At 39.9% G+C, this 24,869-nt stretch overlaps 2 protein-coding genes across 6 annotated transcripts in view; both read right to left on the bottom strand.

Moving 5' to 3' along the window:
* Nucleotides 1-8,404, bottom strand: part of atp9b (ATPase phospholipid transporting 9B) — a 42,957-nt gene extending 34,553 nt beyond the window's left edge. For 2 of the 5 annotated variants that reach the window (XM_026156787.1, XM_026156786.1), the window contains exon 1: nt 8,259-8,402. In XM_026156787.1, coding sequence (XP_026012572.1) covers nt 8,259-8,338 — 80 coding nt within the window. In that variant the 5' untranslated portion in view covers nt 8,339-8,402. Of the gene's footprint in view, nt 1-7,752; nt 7,825-8,258 lie in introns of all 5 variants that reach the window. The other 3 variants (XM_026156788.1, XM_026156782.1, XM_026156785.1) reach the window with 3 other exon arrangements.
* A 1,248-nt stretch (nt 8,405-9,652) lies between these two features.
* Nucleotides 9,653-20,702, bottom strand: sall3b (spalt-like transcription factor 3b). Its single transcript, XM_026156781.1, has 4 exons — nt 19,900-20,702; nt 13,061-16,012; nt 12,646-12,977; nt 9,653-10,107 (listed from the first exon to the last, which is right to left on the bottom strand). Exons 1-4 carry the CDS (start codon nt 19,979-19,981, stop codon nt 9,715-9,717), a joined length of 3,759 nt encoding a protein of 1,252 aa, XP_026012566.1. The 5' UTR covers nt 19,982-20,702; the 3' UTR covers nt 9,653-9,714.
* Nucleotides 20,703-24,869: the final 4,167 nt, after the last annotated feature.

The following is a 24,869-nucleotide window of genomic DNA, read 5'->3' on the forward strand; positions in this document are numbered from 1 at the left end:
ACTTTGAACGAGGGTAAGTATGTGTGTTGGAGAACAATTTTAGAAACATGCTGAAATGGATAAACAATTTAAATATAAAATTATGACAACACGATAAAGCAACTCTTGTGCTTCATTCCTTTTTGTAACAGTGTTTTCATTTGTTTTAGTTGTAAAATTCAGCATCTCATAACTGTGCCAACCACTGCACATGAAGTCTGATGTGTACAACTCAATCTGTGGTCCCTGACGTGAGTGGCAAAAAAAAAAACCAACTTGTGTTCAGATTGTGTCCAAAAACACAAATGAATAAGGTCTTAAGTATTCACATTCTCTGCTGAGACTGTACTAAAAATAAATAAATTTTGAAAAAAAACTGTCAAAGTTCACTTTACTAGTTTAAAAAAAGAAAAAAGTACTCTATTCATTACATTAAACTCAACCTTTTTAATCTTAAATCGCAAAAACAGTATATCCAAGCAGTGTGAACAAGTAACAGCATCTATGACCAACTTTATACTTAAGGAAATCTCAAGGTAAAAAAATAAATAAATACTAAAAAAGCACTTCAAAGTACAAGATGTGCAAGATTCAGTGAGAAAAGCCAAGATTAAAGCTAGTTAGAAGGGCAGAGCCAACAGCACTTTCACATAATAAACACTAAAAACACCGTTGAGAAGATATACTACCTTATTCATGAGACGCTCTCTAATAAATGTCTAGATTCTTATAAGAAAAAAAAAACAAAAAACACATTGTGGTCACGTCAACCCTGCAATGACCTCAATAATATTTATAGTGACGTTGCCAGATTACGTGATGAAAATGAGGATGCCAATTAAATATAGCAGTAAAAGATTCAGAGTCTCATATCAGCAACAGGCAAAATAAAGCTGAAAAGATTAATAACATTTTTCTGATCAATGTCACATACAAGTACTGATCTTCCATGTATTATACTGAGGTGGATGTTCTGAGTAAATAAAATTTACTGTACTAAAAAAAAAAAAAAAAAAAAAACCTAACAAACAAATCTGAATTAATTCAAATTTAACATCATTCAATTTTAACATTTGGGGAGGTTTGTGTTTTGCTTAGATTTTTTTTTAATTAAACTTCAAATCTCATTTTAGAAACCAGAACTTATTTTTATCAAATACATTCAGAAAAAAAAAATACAATATAAGCAGACTGAAAGGTCACTCCACTGTACAAGAGTGTCCTTTATTGAAAATAAATAAATAAACGTGGACATGCGCGCAAGCAAACGTAGCATGAGCAGGATTAAGAGCTTAAGGTCCAAACTCACAGATGCGGCCCTCCCCAGCAGTAAAACATTTAGACGCCTGCTGTAGCCAGACTTTGTTTGAGCTGAGAGCGTCTGCAACTTTAGTTGAAGGACCGGAGATAATGCCACTTGGTTAAGAGGACTTTCTGCTACAAAACAACCTGTTACCTATTTATAACCCATATGAACAGAAACTCCCAAAGCTCTGTTTCTGAACAAGGGAAGAAGGTGTGCACCACCAGGCTTGGCTGGTTTATACATTCACTTCATTGTCTCCACAAAATCAACACCCTCTATGATGATGGTGTTTTCCATAAAATACAACCCTATTAACACAATTCAGCCTCACCACAAATAGAAATTTTACAAGAGTAAAATTCATCATACAAATCATAAAACAAATATTTGTTATAATTATTTCTTGTGTAGCAACTACTACCAGTTAATGTATTTGTTTTGGTTCCTCACTTCTAAAAATCACAGTTTGGACAGATCACAGTCCAGACCATTCCCCCCCCCCCCACATGCTTATAGTATTTGTTTCTTTATTTATCATTTAAAAAAAAAAAGAAGTATTTTCTGTCAAATAAAATTTGGTAGAACTAATCTTAAAGTTTGTTTCATTTATATGAGATTTTGAACAAAAAAAAAAAAAAAAAAAAAAAAAAAAAAAAAAAAAAAAAAAAAAAAAAAAAAAAAAATTGCAGCGCTTTTTTTTGTAAGTCCAACAACATCTGAGCCAAGAGAAACATGCCGGTAACAAATGCTGTAACTTAGCCAAACAGGAATCTGTTCATGCTTATATCCTGTCATGATACACCCATATTTCTGCACATCAAAGTGCTTATCACATATAGTTTGGTACAAAAAATAAAGTTCCTCATACAACATCCTGATCATTTTCAAATAACTGAGTCATAATGAGAAGAAAGTTCTCCTGAGTTGTTCAAAGTTTTCTTTTGGCACTTTGAGCATCAAAAGGAGGTGCGATTTATTCTAAGGGACTACAACAGGGGGGTTCATGAATATGGCATTTACTTTTTTTAAACACCAAAACGAGTATCCTACTCTTTCTGTTAAATGAAGGTAAGCTAAATAACTCTGTCTCTATATAGTAATGAAGTTCAGCTGCAAGCAATTAATTTTTAATTGTCATATAAGAGTGTAACCCAGTTCATTTTTGTAGCAACAATTTATAGATGTCCACTAAAAACACAAACAAACACACACACACACACACACTAAGTTATTATTTTAAAAGTCCAGTTACATGCATACACATACCAAATGTGTTTGAGTGATTACGGCTATTGAAAATATAAACTGCTTATTAAAATAACATAAGTGAGTGAAGGTATTTAGTATTGCAGGCCTGCTGATGGATGGATTAAATCCCTAAAGAAGTTTGATAAACTGTAACACCAACAAATGTCCTGGATTTGCAGCATGATCTCAGGAGCCTTTTTATAGCATGAGGCACTAAACTAAATACATTTATGTTCAGCTGTATTTGCAAGAACCCGTTTGAGTTTATTACTATCAGAAAGAACAAACCTAAGAAAAGAGGTTTTTTTAGGGTTAAAATTTAAGATTTAAGTCAGGATTTTGGCATTTAGTTGTCATGTCCAAAATTAAGGTTCTGAGACTTGGGAATGCAAGATTTTCATTCAATATCTTCACAAGCACAGTCAAACACATGGCTGCTGTCACTGTAGGGGAAATACTGACATTCAAGAACAACTTCTAGTGAGAAACAAAAGTAAGACCTGTTCATTCAAATGACTTCACACACTCAGCACTGCACTTCAGTGTCTTGTAAAGGTTGTGTATTGATCCTACACAGAGCTTTGCAGACTAGTATCCGCATGTTGCATCAGTGTGTTGTCATCAATGGTTATGTCAAAAATACAACTACTACTGGCTACTTTTTGTTTGTTTTGGGTGTTTCTTTTGATTACAGAAGTGAAAACATACAAAGAAACCAAATATTCAAAACCACCAGAACAGTTCACTCCAACCACCATTTGTACTTCTTTATTTTTGACCTTTGATTCTTTTCACACTTTTTCCCCTTCATGGTGAACTCTGCTGTCAATCCATTGTTTGTTCAAGCAAATCTTTCAATCAATCAGCACACATCCTGTGCATAGCATCACCACCTTCAGAGTAAGCAGTGTTTTTTTTGTTTTTTTTTAAGAGCACTGCATCCAAGGACACTTGCATTGGTCACATACCCCAAATCCTTCCCTTCATAGCCAAAGACCCAGCTATGCCAAGTCTGAACCTGATGAGCAGAACAGTCGATACAGATACACAGATTTCTCAAGTTATAACTAAACAAACACTGATTAAATGACAATATGCAGGGAGATGAACTGTTAAAGAGGATAAGAAAAAAAAGACTGTTTTAGACAGATCTATAAACATAAAGGTAGTAGTGTTAAACTGTAAATATTGTGCTCAAAGCTTTGAGTCATATGATCTGGGAAATGTTTCACTGTTACCAAAATGTGCGATATGTTTACACACCATTCGAACTTGCTAAAAAAAAAAAAAAAAGTGGATTATTAGCCAGTGTTTCTTGCGATGGAACACCCACATCTGATTACATAATAACTCAAGCCTGTGGGAAACGTGGGCTGCTTTGTAAAAATGTTTTCTGCCTCTCCGGTGCAGCGTTGACGGTGTTGCCAACAGTTGCTCAGAGTGTCAGTGGGAAAGCATTCTCCATCAGCTTCAGGACAAATGCTTTGGAACAGTTTGAGAAAATCAGCTCTCATCATTCCTCTACAGGGATCAATAAACTGCCACATTAATTTCATCACTATCATGAGAAACAAGTTCAGCGTGGCAGAGGATTTTCCCAGGAAGTCCAAGTTTAAATGTACTTTTAGCCATAGTAGGAGATATAGTAAAATTAGACACAACTTACAGGTCTTAGAAACAAAGTGGGATTTATTGTCCTGTCCTGAATCCCTGCCCTCGTGGCAACATAGCCGTTTGCGTTTTTACACTGGTGTGCACTGGTGTTTCTGCTTCGATGCACTTCAAGTGAAACTAAGCTCTTTATTTTAGACTTGGTGCTGACAAATTTAGAGAAATAGACTCAGTCTAACATGAACTGCCAGAGCTACACTGGCAGAATACAAGCCATTTTATCGGCATAATAAGCAAGCTAGATACAACTCTACCATTTTTCTTTCAGTGAGGTACCATCCCCTCACCCTTCGAGTCAGTCACAGCAGATAGATGCCCCTTGCTGGTTCTGCTGGATATCTGTTCCTATTAAAAAGGAGTTCTACCTTCCTACTGTCGCCAAGTGTTAACCATAAGGGATCTGATTGGTGGGGTTTTATTTGTAATATCATATGGTTTTTTACCCTTGAATGTAAATGCCTTGAGGAGATTACTGTTGTGAACTGCAACTACAGGGAGTGCAGAATTATTAGGCAAGTTGTATTTTTGAGGAATAATTTTATTATTGAACAACAACCATGTTCTCAATGAACCCAAAAAACTCATTAATATCAAAGCTGAATGTTTTTGGAAGTAGTTTTTAGTTTTAGCTATTTTAGGGGGATATCTGTGTGTGCAGGTGACTATTACTGTGCATAATTATTAGGCAACTCAACAAAAAACAAATATATACCCATTTCAATTATTTATTTTTACCAGTGAAACCAATATAACATCTCCACATTCACAAATATACATTTCTGACATTCAAAAACAAAAAAACAAATCAGCGACCAATATAGCCACCTTTCTTTGCAAGGACACTCAAAAGCCTGCCATCCATGGATTCTGTCAGTGTTTTGATCTGTGCACCATCAACATTGCGTGCAGCAGCAACCACAGCCTCCCAGACACTGTTCAGAGAGGTGTACTGTTTTCCCTCCTTGTAAATCTCACATTTGATGATGGACCACAGGTTCTCAATGGGGTTCAGATCAGGTGAACAAGGAGGCCATGTCATTAGTTTTTCTTCTTTTATACCCTTTCTTGCCAGCCACGCTGTGGAGTACTTGGACGCGTGTGATGGAGCATTGTCCTGCATGAAAATCATGTTTTTCTTGAAGGATGCAGACTTCTTCCTGTACCACTGCTTGAAGAAGGTGTCTTCCAGAAACTGGCAGTAGGACTGGGAGTTGAGCTTGACTCCATCCTCAACCCGAAAAGGCCCCACAAGCTCATCTTTGATGATACCAGCCCAAACCAGTACTCCACCTCCACCTTGCTGGCGTCTGAGTCGGACTGGAGCTCTCTGCCCTTTACCAATCCAGCCACGGGCCCATCCATCTGGCCCATCAAGACTCACTCTCATTTCATCAGTCCATAAAACCTTAGAAAAACCAGTCTTGAGATATTTCTTGGCCCAGTCTTGACGTTTCAGTTTGTGTGTCTTGTTCAGTGGTGGTCGTCTTTCAGCCTTTCTTACCTTGGCCATGTCTCTGAGTATTGCACACCTTGTGCTTTTGGGCACTCCAGTGATGTTGCAGCTCTGAAATATGGCCAAACTGGTGGCAAGTGGCATCTTGGCAGCTGCACGCTTGACTTTTCTCAGTTCATGGGCAGTTATTTTGCGCCTTGGTTTTTCCCACACGCTTCTTGCGACCCTGTTGACTATTTTGAATGAAAATGCACATCCCCTAACATGCTTAATTGGTAGTAGGCTTTCGAGCCTATACAGCTTGGAGTAAGACAACATGCGTGAAGAGGATGATGTAGACAAAATACTCATTTGCCTAATAATTCTGCACTCCTTGTATATAAAACTGAATACTTTTGCCTTTTAATATACTGCAGTTGAATTGCACATTACTACCACCCACTACAAAACACCTTTTACAGTTGCTGAGGTCTGTGATTTATGTGTGCACATGGGACAATACAATCCTTCTAAGGTTGTGCCACCTTCCACAATAATATGGGGTACATATTTTTACATTATAAAAATGTGTCATTAATGTGATATCAAGGATAGAGCTGTGCCAGGTGTTTACAATACTTAGTGCGAACAACAACAAGTGTAGCCCAGACATCCATCTCTGACAGCAAGAGCCACATATCAGCCTCTGACGACATTTTAGAAACGAACTACTTCAACAGCCTCCAAAAAAAAAAAAAAAAAAAAAAAAAAAAAAAAAAAGCACAATGCTTTGCAGAATAAGCAAGAAAACTGTCTCTGCTAAAGGTGGAAACAAACTCGTTTCTCCACTTGAAGCAAAAAACACACCATCCAGTAAAACCAGGCTATGAAAGACGAGATAATAGCAGCTGGTGAGGAGTGACCCAAAAGTAAACAAATGACTCACTGGAGCACTCACTAGTTGCACTTCATATGACAGGAAGAGCTAGTGGAAAAGTAGGGTTTTAAGCAACTGGCTGATAAGTCTGACCCAAGACACAACATCCCCAAGTATAAAATATATTTTAATTTCAATACTGTGGAGGCTCCTGAGATGTTGCATGGTTTATTTGATTTAGTTATTGTTGAACTAAAGGATAAAGCATTTATGTTATAGTTTGACTTAAAATTCCCATTAAAAACACTACCTAGGCCACTTTTTTTTTTTTTGCTTACAGTTGATTTAAACTGTGTTGCTACATATAATGTTTTGTCACTGTTATTGCATTGTAATGTTAGTGCTGCTGTTGGCACCTCGGAGCAACAAGTTTCAGACTTTGATTTAGGCAGTCTGTCATCAATGACTGAAGCTCACTGTAAAAAAAAGAAGGCTGGAAAATTCTGTTTACTTTGTTTGATGAATGATAAATTGACCTGTACCCTTAACCTGTACCCTCAGTAAACACTTTACTGACCCATTTATGGTTTCACTTAAGTTTTAATCCTTTCCACCACAACTTGATGTTTTTTGTAAAACGTGGTCCCTATTAGTGTAAAAAAAAAGAAAAAAAGAAATAAGATAAAGATAAAGCAGTCTTTTCACTACGGCATACCTGTCTTGTATTAGCAAGCAGTACCTCTCTGTTTCTCAGCCCATAAGGCATCTTAAACTGCTAAACCATCATGTACTACTAGAAAACCTTTAGTTTAGCTTTAGATTTTTATACAAGTCCCTGTTTTGATTACTTGATTACAGTGGTGTACAGCACTCAAAAATCTACCATAGGAATTCAACTAGGTTGTAATCTTGTGTTATTGAAACTATAACATTCTAATACTCATTAAACTAACCAGCCAATCCTTGTGCCCTATGGGTGGAGGCATTGTCATCCTAAAGAAGATCACTAGATGTTTTTCACCACAGGAAGAAGAGAAATTTTTATTATTTTTGCCGTGACCAAAGGAGACAAGTGGACGTGAAACATACTAGGACATTTTCTACTTAAATCTTAACTTGGCCACCAAATTCTAACCCTGCAGGGGTCGAGGTTTTACCTTCCACCTTTAATTAGCCACTTGCCTATACGTTAACATGACCCAAAGCTATTTGCTGTGGATGCTCTTGAACTACAAGTACCTTGTTATGCGCCTACTTCGCTTCCTGTCCATTCCTCACCCTGAGGACTGTGTTAGCTCATCTTCCTCCATTCTGAAAGATGAGCAAGATGGTGAATCACGACTACAGAAAGTAACTATCTTCATATATCATGTGACGTAGTACGCCAGCACAGCTATCGTGTGACTTTAAATGAAAAGCCCGAGGGAACACAGCAGATAACTATCACTAACATATGCTACACTGACAGGCTGAATTATGGAACTTGTAAAAAAGCAAAAGCACATATTGCGCAGGTTTCTAGCTTTACCTGGGGCGGTGTGATAAAATCAAACAGCTGTCAAAGCAGAAACCGCTAATGAGCTGTCAACAGCACTACTAGCAAAACAAGCTAACAAGCACGACCCCCGTACACAGATCCGAGCCCCGGGAAGCAAAAGCAAAGCAAAAACACATAAACGTGTCAGACAACAAGACTGTCGCTTTAGTGCGAGACAGAAAAAACAGCTCAGCTACCCCGTCCATACCTTGAAAGCCTGGCTGAGTTGTAATACGGGATTCTCTTCGAGTTCTTCCGCACCGGATTTAACGGGATGCTGTCAGCCATCTTGGCTGGGCAGTACCTATGCGATGCCACGCAAAAAGCGTAGGGATTTGTGCTGCATTCGCGTGGCATTTAAAAATGTCGTAGTGATGAATGTCAAGCCAAGAAAAAATTGCTTCACTAATTTAAGATTAGAGAGCACAAACTGGGTGGGCGGGGGGTTCATCTCACGCAACGCTTGTTTTGCGCAGCGTGTGTGCAAAAAAAACAAAAAAAAACAAAAAAAACAAAGTGGGCTTTTTCTGAATGTAGCAATGCGAAAACTGCGCTTTCAAGATGTAACCGAAGGTTGCACGCGGATTTAATCAGTGTAGTGAAATAATAAATATAGCTTACGCTAAAATAAGACTTTGGAGGATGATACGATACCTTTAATAGGTGGTATATTTTGCATTTTGCATATGATTTTGAAATTATTTGAGAAGCAGCTGTTCTAATCCGAATTTATAGAAACTACTTAACAAAATATACGCCTTCATTTTGTTCCTAAAGTTTTGATTTGAAACTGGCTGACATGGTCTCCCTTTATGAAATCTAGTGTTGACTGCTGACTTACTTTTCTGTTATTTTCTTTGATTTAAATAATTACAGATAACACAACTCATTGACCTGTTTAAATACTACAATTATTATTATTATTATTATTATTATTACTGATGGTTGTTTTTAGATTTAATTGAAAACTTCAGACGTAGCTTTGCAGTTCTACTAAAATGATAAAATATAGTCAAGCTAAAGAATCAATTTGTTAAAGCTGTTAGTTTATGAGGGCCATTTTATTGTTTGCCAAAAAAAAAAATCCTTGCTGAAAGAGATAAAAGTAAATGAAAAAGCTTATTCTTGGCTGTGATTTCTAAGCAAAAAAAAAAAAAGTGCTGTAATAACTAAGGAGTGTCACGTATAGATCTGAACATACAGGTGGTGTGTTCTGATTTTTATTCGGTCCGACTGTTGTTTAAGAAAGACAATTTCTCACCATAACACTGACAACGTATCTTTTCAGTTCATAGATGTGGATGTTCACGAGCATATTTTGTGCTTTGCTCTCACTGTAGCAGCAGCGGGCAGGTGTCCGGAGGAGAAAGCAGACTCTTTGCATTATTGATTATCGGACATATGTTCCCTTCTTCAGAGCAACCATACATCTAAGGAATTGTCAATTACAGTATGAGTTGAACAACTTCTTTACTGTGTAGAAAAACACATTCACAAATGACTGCAAAGTAAAATAGCAAAATGTGAATAACCTACTATTCTCTGTTGAGTCATAAAAAGTTCTTTTTCAAGTCTATATATAATACATAAGAACAAACAAGGTGTTTTACAAATATTTTAATGTCCATAATAACTTGCATAATTTCACAACGTTTGTCTTTTTTTCAATTGATTCCAATTTCTTTACTGTCATCAATCAGCAGAGAAAAATGTCTGTTGTTTCCCAGGTCGATGCCTGTCTTGGTTAGACTGGTAATTGGACCTCCTGCGGTGCTCACTCTGTCCATGCCTGCCGAGAGGGGGTGAAGCTGAGGGATGCCTCTGTTCTGGATCACCGAGATCTCGTTGTTCTTCATGGCCAAGCTGTTGGTGATAGCTGTCGCGTAACGGTTCCAGAATCCTGGGTCTACATTCATGGCTCGAGCTGCCAGGTCCTTCTGAAACATCTCTCCAAACTTCACTGCCTCTCCACCCAGCAAAGCCATGGGGTTGTCCACAGAAAGCCGCCGGCCTCTCCTTGCCGGTGCATTGTTCCACATGTGAGTTCCCATATGAACCTGAAAATGGCATTTAAAGTGTTATGTGGTAATCTTTTTCAAAATACAAACATAGTTATACAGTGGGGCAAAAAAGTATTTAGTCAGCCACCGATTGTGCAAGTTCCCCCACCTAAAATGATGACAGAGATCAGTAATTTGCACCAGAGATACACTTCAACTGTGAGAGACAGAATGTGAAAAAAAAAAATCCATGAATCCACATGGTAGGATTTGTAAAGAATTTATTCGTAAATTAGGGTGGAAAATAAGTATTTGGTCAATAACAAAAATACAACTCAATACTTTGTAACATAACCTTTGTTGGCAATAACAGAGGTCAAACGTTTACTATAGGTCTTTACCAGGTTTGCACACACAGTAGCTGGTATTTTGGCCCATTCCTCCATGCAGATCTTCTCGAGAGCAGTGATGTTTTGGGGCTGTCGCCGAGCAACACGGACTTTCAACTCCCGCCACAGATTTTCTATGGGGTTGAGGTCTGGAGACTGGCTAGGCCACTCCAGGACTTTCAAATGCTTCTTACGGAGCCACTCCTTTGTTGCCCGGGCGGTGTGTTCTGGATCATTGTCATGTTGGAAGACCCAGCCTCGTTTCATCTTCAAAGTTCTCACTGATGGAAGGAGGTTTTGGCTCAAAATCTCACGATACATGGCCCCATTCATTCTGTCCATAAGACGGATCAGTCGTCCTGTCCCCTTGGCAGAAAAACAGCCCCATAGCATGATGTTTCCACCCCCATGCTTCACAGTAGGTATGGTGTTCTTGGGATGCAACTCAGTATTCTTCTTCCTCCAAACACGACGAGTTGAGTTTATACCAAAAAGTTCTACTTTGGTTTCATCTGACCACATGACATCCTCCCAATCCTCTGCTGTATCATCCATGTGCTCTCTGGCAAACTTCAGACGGGCCTGGACATGCACTGGCTTCAGCAGCGGAACACGTCTGGCACTGCGGGATTTGATTCCCTGCCGTTGTAGTGTGTTACTGATGGTGACCTTTGTTACTTTGGTCCCAGCTCTCTGCAGGTCATTCACCAGGTCCCCCCGTGTGGTTCTGGGATCTTTGCTCACCGTTCTCATGATCATTTTGACCCCACGGGATGAGATCTTGCGTGGAGCCCCAGATCGAGGGAGATTATCAGTGGTCTTGTATGTCTTCCATTTACTGATGATTGCTCCCACAGTTGATTTTTTCACACCAAGCTGCTTGCCTATTGTAGATTCACTCTTCCCAGTCTGGTGCAGGTCTACAATACTTTTCCTGGTGTCCTTCGAAAGCTCTTTGGTCTTGGCCATGGCGGAGTTTGGAGTGTGACTGTTTGAGGCTGTGGACAGGTGTCTTTTATACAGATGATGAGTTCAAACAGGTGCCATTCATACAGGTAACGAGTGGGGGACAGAAAAGCTTCTTACAGAAGACGTTACAGGTCTGTGAGAGCCAGAGATTTTCCTTGTTTGAGGTGACCAAATACTTATTTTCCACCCTGATTTACGAATAAATTCTTTACAAATCCTACCATGTGGATTCATGGATTTTTTTTTCACATTCTGTCTCTCACAGTTGAAGTGTACCTCTGGTGCAAATTACTGACCTCTGTCATCATTTTAAGTGGGGGAACTTGCACAATCGGTGGCTGACTAAATACTTTTTTGCCCCACTGTATATCACCTATAGGACAGCTGACAGTTTATTCATGTTAGATCTTTTGATTTTTTTCAAACACACCCTGATGGTTCAAATACATTTATTTAAACGTCATTTTTAGGCTCTGACAAAATAAAAGTTTGAACAGCAAGTTTTTATTGTTTGATCCAGAATCGATTTGTTGATTAATAATTAATCAGAAACCTTTCTGATTATTCAATACTGTAAAATATTTGTTTGTTTTTGGACAAAAACAAACATTATGAAGGTGCAATCTGGGGTTCTAAGGAATTCTAATGGGAATTACTTTTGATACTTCTTAACATTTAAGAAGTAAAAGTGATAATCAGTTATGATTTTTAAGATCCAAGTGGTGAATAGCAGAGATTTTGTCAGTGTTAGTATGATGTTGCACTAAATGATGAACAAAGTTTTAATCCTACAGAAACCTGTATAGTCTAAGCAGTCTTTTATTTTGAAAGGTGCATGATTTAAGCTTCCATCGATATGCTTCCTAATTCGCGTTAATGGATTCTTATAAGCAAAGATACCATGTAGAGAAGAATATGTATGCTTGGTAAATGTTCTGTTTTCGTTTAGTTCATCTGTCTCTGTTTTTCAATATGGACTGTTTTACTTTTAGACACATTTGAACAAGAGATCCTCTGAATGCTTTGTTTCTCTAAAACTGAAACCAGGTTCTTGGTCTAAAGGATTCCCGTCTTGCAGGAAGTCTTGTCTTATCCAATATTCACCACAGTAAAATGAGTCCTGGTTCACCTACTGTGCACTTTTTAAAACTTAATAGCAATAGGGAACAGTTTTCCTTGATAAGGTCCTAACACAACACAACACAACACACCAGAAAAAACATCAGTTTTTATCTACCTTCAGATTGCCTTTTGTGGTGAAAGCTCTACCACAGATCGAGCAGACAAACGGTTTCTCTCCGGTGTGAGTCCGCTCGTGGATCTGCAGGGCGCTGGCTGAGGAGAAGTTCTTCCCACAGACATTGCAGTTGTGCTGCTTTGGGGTTCGCCGAGGAGGCGCAGGGCCTAGCAGGGAGGTCATACCTTGGCTACCAACTGACGGATACGCTGGGGTGATGTGGATGCTAAACGGAGGATGGTGCCCTTCCATCGGGGTGCTCGGTTGACTGTGACCATTCACCTCAGTTTTTATCAAGCCCGATGAAGTGCTGGTAATCAGGCTTGGAATACCTGCAGTATAAAGTTATCTTTACAAAACTAAACTGTTTTTTAAGGTTATTATAATAAACATTTACATGGCATTTTTAGCTTACCTCTCTCTCTGCTCAGCTGGAATGACATACTGTAAGGCATCTCCTCTTTCACACATAGTTTGCCGGGCTGTGTTCCTCTCGGCTCTTGGGCAGCTGCTGGTGCAGAGGCAGGAGACTCAAATTGCTCTCTCTTCACTGAGGCTGCCAAAGGCTCCTGGGATTCTGGCCTGCTGTTGTCAACTGCCGGTGATTTGATCGTCATGCTTTCTGAGTTGCTTTGAAAGGGAGACGCTGATACACAAGGCGAACAGGAGGACTCGGACACATGTGGGCTGTTTTCACTACAGTTCTCCACCCTTTTCTCTGATAAAGCACCTTCAATATTGAGCTGGCTGCTGTCTTTAAAACCATTAATTAGGGGTTTTGTACCAAATGACTGGTTTAGGCTTACAGCAGAGTCAATCATTCTCATTTGTCTCTCCAGAGCTGCTATACTTGACACAATGGCTAAAGACTTGGGGGGAGAATTACAATCAGAGATTAAGGGTTTAGATGTATATGCGCCTTCCTCCATATTTTCCACTTCCTCTTCACCATCCTCATTATCCTCTTCCATTGAAATATCATCAATGAGGTCATTGCCATTGCTGCTCAGGCTGTCAAAGTTGTTCTCATTGAAAGACACGTTGCTGTCCACCTCCTGCAGCCCGTCCACCGCGGCTGACTCTGAAATCTGACCAACCATGTGCATGCGGATATGCTGCTGAAGAACAACAGCATTGGTGAACTTCTTCTGACAAATGGGACACGAGTGTTGCACCTGCACTGGGAGAGTTTCTCGGTGAACGCCAATGTGAGTCTTCAGGTTTCCTTTGGTGGTGAAAGCCCTGCCGCACACTTTGCATTTAAAGGGTCTTTCGCCTGTGTGGATGCGATAGTGCATCTTGAGCGCGCTCTGACAGCTGAGGACACGGTGACAGAGGACACACTGGTTGGGATCTGTAATCTTTTTGTCAATATTCTCCACCAGCTGCTGAAGCTTTGAGGTCTCAGATGTTTGCATAGAATCCAGGAGGCCACACGATGGGAGTCTTATTTCGTCTGAGTTTAATGAGAGAGAAGGAGAGTTGGAGGCAGGAGATGCTGAGGCGATGGGTTCAGGTGTGGTGGTCACAGATGGGATGGTGGTGCTGGTTGTTTCAGAGGCAAGGTTGGGTCTCAGATTACTGGTGCAGCTCTGGGGCAGGTGCACCCCCTCTGTTTTCAGCACACTGGAGGCTTCTAAAACGGGAGAGAAACGAGCCTCGCTGCCTCTGTGGTTAGGTGACACAGATACACATTCACCAGGAGCTGGCTCATAGGAAGATTTAACAGATGGTGTTACACTTACAGGGTCATTTGAGCCGCCGATACTAGTAATAGTGGAGGAAAGCGGAAGACCCAGAGTGGCTGGCAGAGTTGCTACAACCGGCTTGCTATCCAGCCAGGAGGAGACAGGTTTTTCTGGAGGGATGGACATTCCATAGGGAATCCCAGAACTTGTTGGCACATTATCCAGATATTCTGGCACTGGGAAGGGGTTCATCTGAATATGAGGATACTTCTCTTTGTGCCGTTGAAAGTGCACCTTTAAGTTCCCCTTTGTAGAAAATCGGTTGCCGCAGATGTTGCATTTGAAGGGCCGCTCTCCTGTATGGGAGCGCAGGTGGATCTGCAGAGCACTGTCGCTGCCAAACACTTTGGCACAGAACCTGCATTTATGCTTGAAGAAGGGCTCCTCTGGGCTGGGCTTCGTTTCGAACAAGGACACATTAGGCAGTTTCGCTTTCCTGTGCTTCATCAAGGCTGCGAGAGGGTCAAGTGCATTAGCTGTGGCGGCAATGCTAGCCAGGGGATTGGGAAAAATGACGCTGCTGGGGGGGCTCTGAGGTAGAAATGGCAGGCTAGAAGAAGAGCTGAGTAGACTGCTCTGTGCCAGCGAAATGGGGCTGGAGGAGCTCAGTGTCTGAGTACTGCTAACACTGCTGGTGTGTGAGCCTGTGTAAGGAGGCAGCAACGTGGAGATGCTGCTGCTGCTGCAGCTGGAGAGAGATGGGGTCGTGTTTTCTGAGGAGGCTGAGGTACATGTGACATCCTTAAATGTGGGCTGTCCACATATAGTTTGTGAGGGCAGGGTTTGCGACTTTTCAAGCACAGAAGACAAAGAAACAGCCGCCTGTCCGTTAATGGCGGAGGGAATCGTTCCTGACAGTGGCAGGACGGGAGGAGGGATGATGCCTTGTGAGGGGAAAGGGTTAGGAGCCAAAGACAGGGACCTGGAGACTGGGTTTAATGCTGCTTGTGTTGGTTGTCTGTTCATGACAGCTACCTGGCTGCAGATCTGCTCTATAAGCTGCAGCTGGTGGACCTGTTGTTGCTGCAGAGCTAGCAGGTGTTCCAGGATCACCGGGATAGCTGCTGAAGCTGCCTTCCCTCCTGGACCGCTGCTATTGATCCCCTGGGAAAACTGGGCAACAGCCACCCTGGTGCTGTGAAGGATCTCAAGTGTCACGTTGGTGCTCGGCATGCTGTAGCTGGCAGCTGCAGACATCTGGGAAGGAGTGGACTCAGCTGAATCCGGGGGATGGGGGCTAGGCGTTGTAGTGTATTTGTCCTGTGGGCAATGTTCAAGCTCCATAGCTTCATCCCGCTCCCTCCCTTCCTCCAAATTATCCAGACTGTCATTGTCATTCACCAGTGTTTCTCCCAGCTCAAAGCCGGCATCCGTGGACTCTGCAGCAGATGAGTCACTGGACGCTACGCTGGGAACTGGAGACGGCCCGACAGGAGATTCCTCCGGTGCAGGCATCCCCTCGCTGTCCTTCACTATCAGCACCAAGGGATCCTCAGTGCAGACTTTGTGGTGCTCTAACAGTTCGGTCCAAGTGAAGAACTGAGCACAGCATTTATCACAGATGTGTGTTTCCTCACTGTCTTCATTGGCCTTCTCTCGCTCCATGCCAGCCAAAATCCCTGAGAAGGAAAAAAAACAAGAGTAGAATGGGAAACTGATCACTGAATGTCCCGATGTTTCGTCGGTGGGACGAATTTTCTCTATATCACCTTTCACCTATGGTCCCTTCCCCCTCTCACTCGTGCGTGCACACACACACACACACACACACACACACACACACACACACGCACACACACACACACACGCACACACGCAAACACACACACACACACACACACACACACACACACACAGCGGTGAGTCCATCTTTCCAATCTCGTGTTGTGCGGACAACCATTGTTTAACTCCACTGAACGTTGAAATCCACAAGACACCCTGCAGCGTCCAAAGATAACAAACATGTCAAGCTGAAACGGGACGGTTTGTCAAGGAATTATCTAAAACAAATTTAGATTAAACTGCATATGTGCCGTAAACGTTATGCACACACGTGCATTTGTATGTGAGAACAAATTATGAACCACAGGAGGAAAGGTTTGGGGCATTTTAAGGTTTATTTTTAATATAAAAAACTGCATTTAACCAAAGACCATGCTCAGCTACTTCAAAGTTTACAGCTGTGGAGTGTGTGTTCATTTTTAATGAGACGTGACTCTAAAAGACTGCTTTTAAGTGTCTGACAGAAGTTTTCAACTCACACTTAAAGTAAAATTAAAGTAAAAGTAAAGAGTGTGTGAAAACACATATTTGTCAAAATTTCTATTTGGAAAAAGTGAAGTGAATTAACCTAAACTTAAAAAAACTGTTGTAACATTTAATAATCTACACAACCTGAAACACATGTTATACCCTGATTGTTATTAAAACATCGTGTTCGCTCTCAGGGTCTGATAAATTTAATTGTCTTCTCAAATTTCTTCAGGAACACATCTGTGAATCTGCATCAGCAACACATATCTCTTTTTTATTTTTGTATTTCATGCATCTAAATACCAAAAATACAAAATACATATAAAAATAAAAATACTAAAAAATACCCTGACGTGAACAGGACGTAAGAGCGTGCCTTGTCGTCCTCGTTTCCAGACTTTTCCTGATGTATTTTCTCATATTTTAGCACAATTCTTTATTTTGAAATCTTCATTTCATTTTGCCCCGTTTCAGTAGCTGATATGTGACATTCCTTATGACAGGATTTCACACTTTATGATCACTGTTGCATCTGTTCAGGTTTTGCCCCATTAGGAAACAGACAGTAATGCCAGATGGGAAGTTTTGGGGAAATCACTACTGAATTATTGCACATATATCCGGGTATTGCTACACTAATTTAAGGATAACAATTTTTAAAAACTGACTATTTAGACGGATGGATATTTTCAGGGATTAGGAACGACTGTAATTGGATTTTGTTAACTGAGTATCTTTACAAACTTCCATTCTTGTAAGCATCACACGTTAAAGACACGTTCACAGGGACTGTCAGCGTTTTTTCCTTAAGCAAACTAAATGTGAATTTTAAATAATTTTAGATTGAAAGATGTGTGTTTGTGCTAAATTTGACACGAACGTGTGTCTGTGTGGCCCCATATGTGCACATAATTCGTGTGTGTGTGCACACGCGTGTGTGTTTGTGTTTCCGACTTAAATCAATAAACTCCAATTATCACATTTCACCACCTAAAAGAATTACTCCCAGTGTGCTGGAGCTAAAAGCAGCCGGAGACGTCTGTTATATTTACAATTATACGAACACACTGAACAAATCCTCACGCAAACACGCAGAACAATGTCTGCATTAAGGAGGAAATTAGTTCACTAACCTATTATAGACATGTAGCTCCAAATGTGGCACGTCAGAGATTTTATAAAAAGAATTTTTTACAGACTTTTTTTCAGTTTAAGAAGTAAGAGTGTAACCAGAGCAGAGTAGAAAAATCTATTTGAAAGTCAAACTTGTCATGGGTAAATAATCAGAGTCCTTGCCTCACAAAGTGGGTGGTCTGAGGATCACCAGGGCGATTCAGCAAACACAGGAGTGAAAACACTTCCACTGTTTTAGCACAGGATTTTGTCTGCTCTCTGTAAGATTTACTTCCAATGAAAACAAAGAAAAGATCGGATTTGATTTAAACCTTTAAATATATTTCCAAATGTAATAACACGTGATGGGAATTTATTTAAAAATGTCACCCTCACTCAATCCATAATGTCAGGAACAGTAAACAGATTTATGTTGGTTTCTTGTGTGGTTTGGCGATGAGAGGAGAGAGGGGGAAAAAAATCATGAAGCTGCAGCTGAAAAGCAAACAGATTCGCAGCCCAGCATTAATGCTTCTGTGACTCTCTGCGCGACCTCTGGGTCGCAGAGGTCAATGGTTCAGATGTACTAATTGTATTGTGATCCAGACATGGACCACTTGCCCCTCTCAGGGTGATGCTGCCAAAGGTTAAGTCAGCAGGCTCAATCAAAGCCCAGCTCATAGTGGCGGAGCCCCCTGCTTGGCTGGAGGGCGGTGGGAGGGCCCGAGTCAGGAGGGCCTCTTCCACACTCGACACCTTTTCACAGCCACGCATAAAAACAAAGTCACATATAATTCAATGAAAAATACGCAACAAAAACGGCAATGATGATAAAAATTGCGATTCCACCAGTGAAGCTGATTTTTTCATTTACAGGCCTTTTACTTTTCAGGGTTATGCAAACAATAATAAAAAACCCTCCATCAACATTAACATAATTAAAATAAGTCAAATGAATGATATTACATCAGCATTATTTGGATGAATTTATATTTACGTCCCTGGTGGAATGTAAAAGTATTTCAGCTGATTCTGCACCAAATTGAGAGGCCAAAGATTAATTTTAAAATTCTGTTAAATTTCAGTAAACATTTTGGCCTCTTCCAGCAGTTTAAAGGTTGATTTACACTTAAAATATTAATGCTGATACAATTTAATGCTCAGCTTCTTTGTTGATTAAACGGTTGAATGAGGATTTCCTGCAAGCACACCAGATTAAATCCTGACACTGAAAATATACAAGATAAGAGTTATAGTGTACTCTAACATGGGATGGTCATATGTTTTAATGATTTTGTTCTGTTTACAAATGATATGAAATGCGCTGATAATCCCTAGTCATTATTTTATTCATGGACTTCCCTAATGTTATAATTAAAAACTTTAAATCAATATACATATATATTTAAAAAAGGGTCTTGACTTACTTAAACGTCTTACTTTATTAAGAAGCTTCTTTTAAGACTATTTCTATTTGATTTATAATATGAATGTTTATCATTAAAAGTTTAATAGTTGGCAGGAGGACTTTGCCCCCCAAATTAAAAGAATACAATAAAATAAAATATGAACATAATGTGAAACAAAATATAAGATTTCCGTGCGTTTCTTGCTTCATGTGGGGGTTTTGTTTCGGCGCAGTCCTTCACAGCAGGTCCTGTTTCTTCAACATTTAAACACCAAGCAAATAAACTATTACATTGAACTTGGTTCATAAAGAAAAATGTTAAAAGATTTCAGTCTACAGTTGCTACTCCATATTGTGTCAACATCTTCTCCAGCTGTTAAATCTCGACCTGCACGAGTCAAAGTAAAGTTAAAACTAAATGAAAAAAGCTTCCTTGTGATCAAATCATGAACTTTTTCGGATTTTATCTTTAAAAAGTTTCCCTAATGAGACTTGAAAGCTAAACAGTGTTATACAGAAATAATGCTAAAATAATAGGTGTGTTTCCGCAGAAAATGGTAAGTAAAATTGTTTAAATTAATTTGCATTCTATTTTATTTTACAAATTGCCTAAAAAGTTTTTTTTGTAACAGAATAAATCATTTTGAATAAACCGTCTAAGACGACAGTTCTTCTTCACGCAGCAGCCTAAACCCCCCCTGAAAAGTCGTCCAAAGCTCCCCGGACACTTACCATTATTGCAGAGCAGTCCGGTCTGTATCGCCTCCTCATCTGACTTGAGGTGCTGCGGCTTGGCTTGCTTTCGCCGGGACATGTTGATCTGTTTGTGCGCCTCGCTGCTGCCTTTCGCCGAATCATCTACAAGCAGCGAATGGGACGCTTCGTGGAGAGCGGGTTCGGTGAAATAAGAGATCGGAGGATGGTGTTGATGCCCGAGTGCAGATTGCGCATGTCAGTGTAATTATGATGGAGGAAGGATAATGCTTTTACGACTCTAGCTGCCTTTCGATGGGTGATTGGCTGCCGTCCAGCCAACTCACGGTAGATATGGAAATGAGGGATGGTGTTTAATAATAATTAGTTCACTTCCTGTCCGGTGTGCGGCTGATTTTACGCACATCTCCGAGCAGCCAACATGGTTTAGTCCGATCTGAACTCCTGAGAGTCTTAAGCGTTTTGGAACGGTCTTGGTTTTAACTCTGTGGTCAAATGCTGCATCTTTAGATAGTCCGTTTGAGTCTAAGATTGTTTTATTTCCTTTCTCAGCTCTTGGATTGGCTTAGACATTCCACTTTGAGTTGACTCCTCGGGAGGTGGATGGCTCGATGTCCCAGCTGAATCCCTCACACACACTCGCGGCAAAAGCGTAACACTAGCAGGAGCACCCTCAGAGAAAATAGGCTGAACACCTAAAACTGCCTCAAGCCCAGAATCAACGCGACGGAAGAGGTAACTCCCTAACAGATCAGATTTCGCAGGATTGGATACGTGCGTAAAGTCAAACTTTGTGCGTAAAAATCTCACTCAGGTCGTACGTAGATCCGATCTTACACTGGTGACTGTCGGAAGTGAGATCCCTGGTTTATCCGAGCTACCGGCGCTCTCCTTGTTGCCTCCGCCTCCGGTCCATCATTAGATGCCCTTCAGCCGCCTGCGATAGGCTACTGCCAGGATACCACAGGAGGTGTTGGAGCCCTTGCTTCATTTGTTACGACCTCCCACAATTTGGCGCCATAATAGACTGAAAAATGTGTCGGAGAAGAAATCCTCCCTCGAGTGAGCATCAGGGAAGTGTATAAGATAAACCCAGATGAGCTCAGTTTGAAAATAAAACTAGGCTGAATACACCTTTTTTGTAGCTTGTATATATGTTTTACCGGTTGGTTGACATAATAGCAGCCAATACAGACCAGAGTTTAAACTTAAATCCAGCTCAGTTATCGATAAATTAAAAAATCCTTTAAAAAAGAAAGTATGCAAGAGTATGAGGTGTATAATAAAATGTGTTTGAAACCCTTCCACAGACTGTAGCTATTTCAAAGCTGGGAGAAGAATGAAGCATACTTCAGCAAAGCTGTAATCCCCTTTCACCAGACATTGTCCCCAAACTTGTAATTATGTGGTATTAAAAGATGCAGCTGGGGGACGACAGAATCAGCTGTTGATAATTGCAAGTACTACACAACAGCCTGGTATTGATCGGCATGTCTCCTATTCCCCTGCTATAGAGAGATAAGGAGGCCCCACTCTTGCTCGAATATAATTTCTTCTGACCTATCAGGTTTCTACAGACTTATGATGAATAGCCAGAGTGGCCGAGAACGCTTATCTAGAAACTCAACCCTCCTTGATTCGATATTGATTCTTTGTAACCAGCGTCAGCACACAAAATCAAACTAGCAACTACTTGACCATGATCTCTTCCAGATTCTAACTTGGCCTCCACCCGTGCAGACTCCACTCTATGCCCGAAGCACCACTTGATTTTAATCATTGTGAACATCTGTTAGACAAACAAATGTATCAGTTTATATTGTTTAATATGAGGAGGAAAGGTAATCCAGCTGAGCCACTTAAATAAATTATATTCATTAATAAATAAGTGCTGAAAGTAAGCAATTACACTAAAAATACACAAATCACTTAATTAATAATGAAACAAAAAAGGCACTTGGGAGTTATTCATGATGCTATTTTGGCAACCTATGCTGCTAAAACTGCTTCGCTTTTTTTCAGCAGGGCAGAAGAAGTCTCCAGTTAATTTTGGGGCAGCAGTAAGTGGAGTTGTGGTGTTAGATTGCAATACAAACACTGGCTTAATTTAAGAAACAAAGAGGTCCTGAATCCTGGATGAAGCTATTACACAGGATTTCAGTAGAATTTTTGTTTTCAGTGGTTTTGTTGGAAAAACAACTGACCAGTAGTATTCCAGGCTATTTAATGAAGAGAAGTCTAAAAATAACTTTTAAAGCTGTAAATACTGCAAAAATACAGCAATAGCATATAAGGATGGGTAAAGAAGAAAACAACATAAAGTACCTTTGTTTTGGTTTGGACCACAAGCATCAGTGAGTACCTTTTAAACATGACTTTAAAGTCCATATCACATGATTCACAACACTTTTAAGCCACTATTGATTCATGCGGATGAAGGCATTGTTGTTCTGGAAGAGAACACAGTTAAAAGTGATCTTTCAGAACAAGTATGTATTCATGTGCGCTCAACCTTAATTTCCTCCTGCAACCTTTTTTTCCACCAATCCAGTACCAGTGCCAAATCTAGAACCAGCTGTTTGCATTTCCAGTAAAAAAAAAAGACCTGCGCTGGTGCCAAAAAACTGGCACAAGTACTGCACCACAAAATTGCTGGGCCCAGATTTGGACCCACTGAAGTAAGTAACTAAGGGAGGGGTTATGGCAAGAAACTCACAGATGATTTGCAGATTTTGTCCACTATAATTTTCATCACATGGATTTATGAACATGACGTTTTGCCACTTAATTCAATGTTATACTCAGTTCTTAAACCTGCAGAAATGTGGGCTGGTATAACCAGGCATCAGCATCACATCTGTAGAAACCAGGCATCATGGCACAAAGGACCCAAACCATTACCACCGGATGCCTCGCTGTCAGGGCCAGTGACTCATGGTTTTCTTTTTTTGTGTCATGCTTCCTTGTGTTACATAATGTTCATTTTGTTGTACAAATCAAACCGTACCCGCCTATAATTATATGCCAAAATATCTGATATAAATGAGGAAAAGGATTAAATTTCCAAACATGGGCTGTTATAGTCAGTAATAATCATTCTAGCCTGAAATCCACTAACAACTGAAAAAACACAGGAAATGTGATATCAGTGGCTATGGCATGAATAACATAGAAGGTATTTCTTTTCTTTCAGGAGCCTGGAAATGATAAATACCAACAAATCAACAAGCACATCTCCTAAAAACAACATCACATTTAATACAGATTACATTCATTCATGTTTTGTCCACTACACAAGAACTTGGAAAAGATATCAATTAATATAACAAAGTGTTTGCGTGTCTGAAAATAGGCCAAATACACTATTATGTTTGAATTAATATAAAATGAAAGTTAAAATCTGTCATTTGTAATGTTTAAGTTCTTTGCACATTTGCGTATCAGTCATTTGTGAGCAAGAAATTGACAGTGAGGTCGACGTACTCGCCAAGATTACAATTTGATGCTTCAGAATTGAGAAGCTTCTCTGCAGCCACATTTTCTGTATGAAAATTACAGTAGGCAGCGATTTACTAGCAACTAAAAGGAGGAGCAGATACACCAGCGGCTCATCAGCCGGTGCCAACTGAGGAATCCGAAGGCTGCTGTACAGAGCATGAGGCCACAGATGGAGATATGACAAGCTAATGGCCCCTGAAGACAGTGATCAGCCACGAGAAAAATGCAAAACTTTCCAGAGATATATCAGGCTGAAAGACACGGCAAGACTTTGAAACTATCTATTCATACTGAGGTATTTACTGACTAACAGGAAAAGCCTCGCAGAGAATCTGCAGGGAATAATAAAAATGTTTATGCACAGATTTTTACCTAAAGAGCTTCAATGTGTTCACTGAAACTTGACTGGCCTACGTGGTGGTGATTGTGGAGCCAAAAACTGGTTAAACTCACTAAAATGTTTTTAAAATGTTATTTTTAATGATCCTAATATGAGCAGAAGATTTACAGTGAGCTTTAAAGTGAAGTTGATAGACTGTTAGATCGTCTTAAAATAATTTAATACATGCTTAGGAGGACATTGGTGTTAAATTCTTCAAATATTCTTTTAAAAGCTCTTTTAGCTAAGCCTGATTTCCTAAGAAGTTCATTGATAATGGACAAATCTACAGATCAAATTACATTCTGTGCTAATAAGGAAAGTAAGAGCCACATATGTTCTGTGGTATGATAAATATGTGAGGATGTAACCAGAGGATGCTATTGTTTGCCTTTTTTGACTTATTGTAGTGACTAAAATGACAGAGTGAGGTGATTTATTAGCTTTTTATATTTTATATAAGAACTGATATAAGACTGATATACTTTTTGTTATGCATGAAGAGGTTACTCTGACTCAGTAGAGCCGTTTTCATTGTCAGGCATTTGTATTTGCCTCCTGTCTTCTCTTACATCTGTTAGCCATGGCTCAGAGAAAAACATTAAAACGTGGTAATTACAAGGGAACGATTGTGTTAAAATAAAGCTTATGATGTTAAAAAAAACAAACCAAAACTTGATGCCTACATAACTTTCCATTATTCTCACCATACCAATGGGACAATTCCTTTAAAAACTATAAAAAGTTAAAGCAGAAATGGACTGAAAAAATTGTGGTACAGTAGAAAACATCTTTTATTGTTAGAAATATCAGCTGGGGTCATAAACTACCTCACTGGGTTACTTGAAGGTTAAACATATCACAGCTGCCCAGCAAATACAGTGGAAAAACTGGACTGTACAGTTTCTGGAGAAATTGCTGTTGCATTGTTGCTACGCACAGAGATCGTTGCTTTGTCTCCTGTAGGTTGAGGTTAAAGTTTGGTAGGGTGTATGTACCCAATAAAATGGCACATACACCCTACCTAAAATGGCTAAAATGGTGTACCTAAAACGTGGCCAGGTACACAAGTGTGCCTAATAAAGTGGCCACGCACAGGTGTACCCAATTA

The sequence above is a fragment of the Astatotilapia calliptera genome, chromosome 22 (assembly GCF_900246225.1).
Source record: "Astatotilapia calliptera chromosome 22, fAstCal1.2, whole genome shotgun sequence".
Classification (NCBI taxonomy): Eukaryota; Metazoa; Chordata; class Actinopteri; order Cichliformes; family Cichlidae; genus Astatotilapia; species Astatotilapia calliptera.

Coding starts and splice junctions, on each gene's coding strand:
- sall3b (XM_026156781.1), bottom strand. CDS start 19,981: ATGTCCCGGCGAAAGCAAGCCAAGCCGCAGCACCTCAAGTCAGATGAG. Junction 12,978..13,060: donor CCAGCTGAGCAGAGAGAGAG/GTAAGCTAAAAA, acceptor TTTATACTGCAG/GTATTCCAAGCCTGATTACC. Junction 10,108..12,645: donor CCACAAAAGGCAATCTGAAG/GTAGATAAAAAC, acceptor TGCCATTTTCAG/GTTCATATGGGAACTCACAT.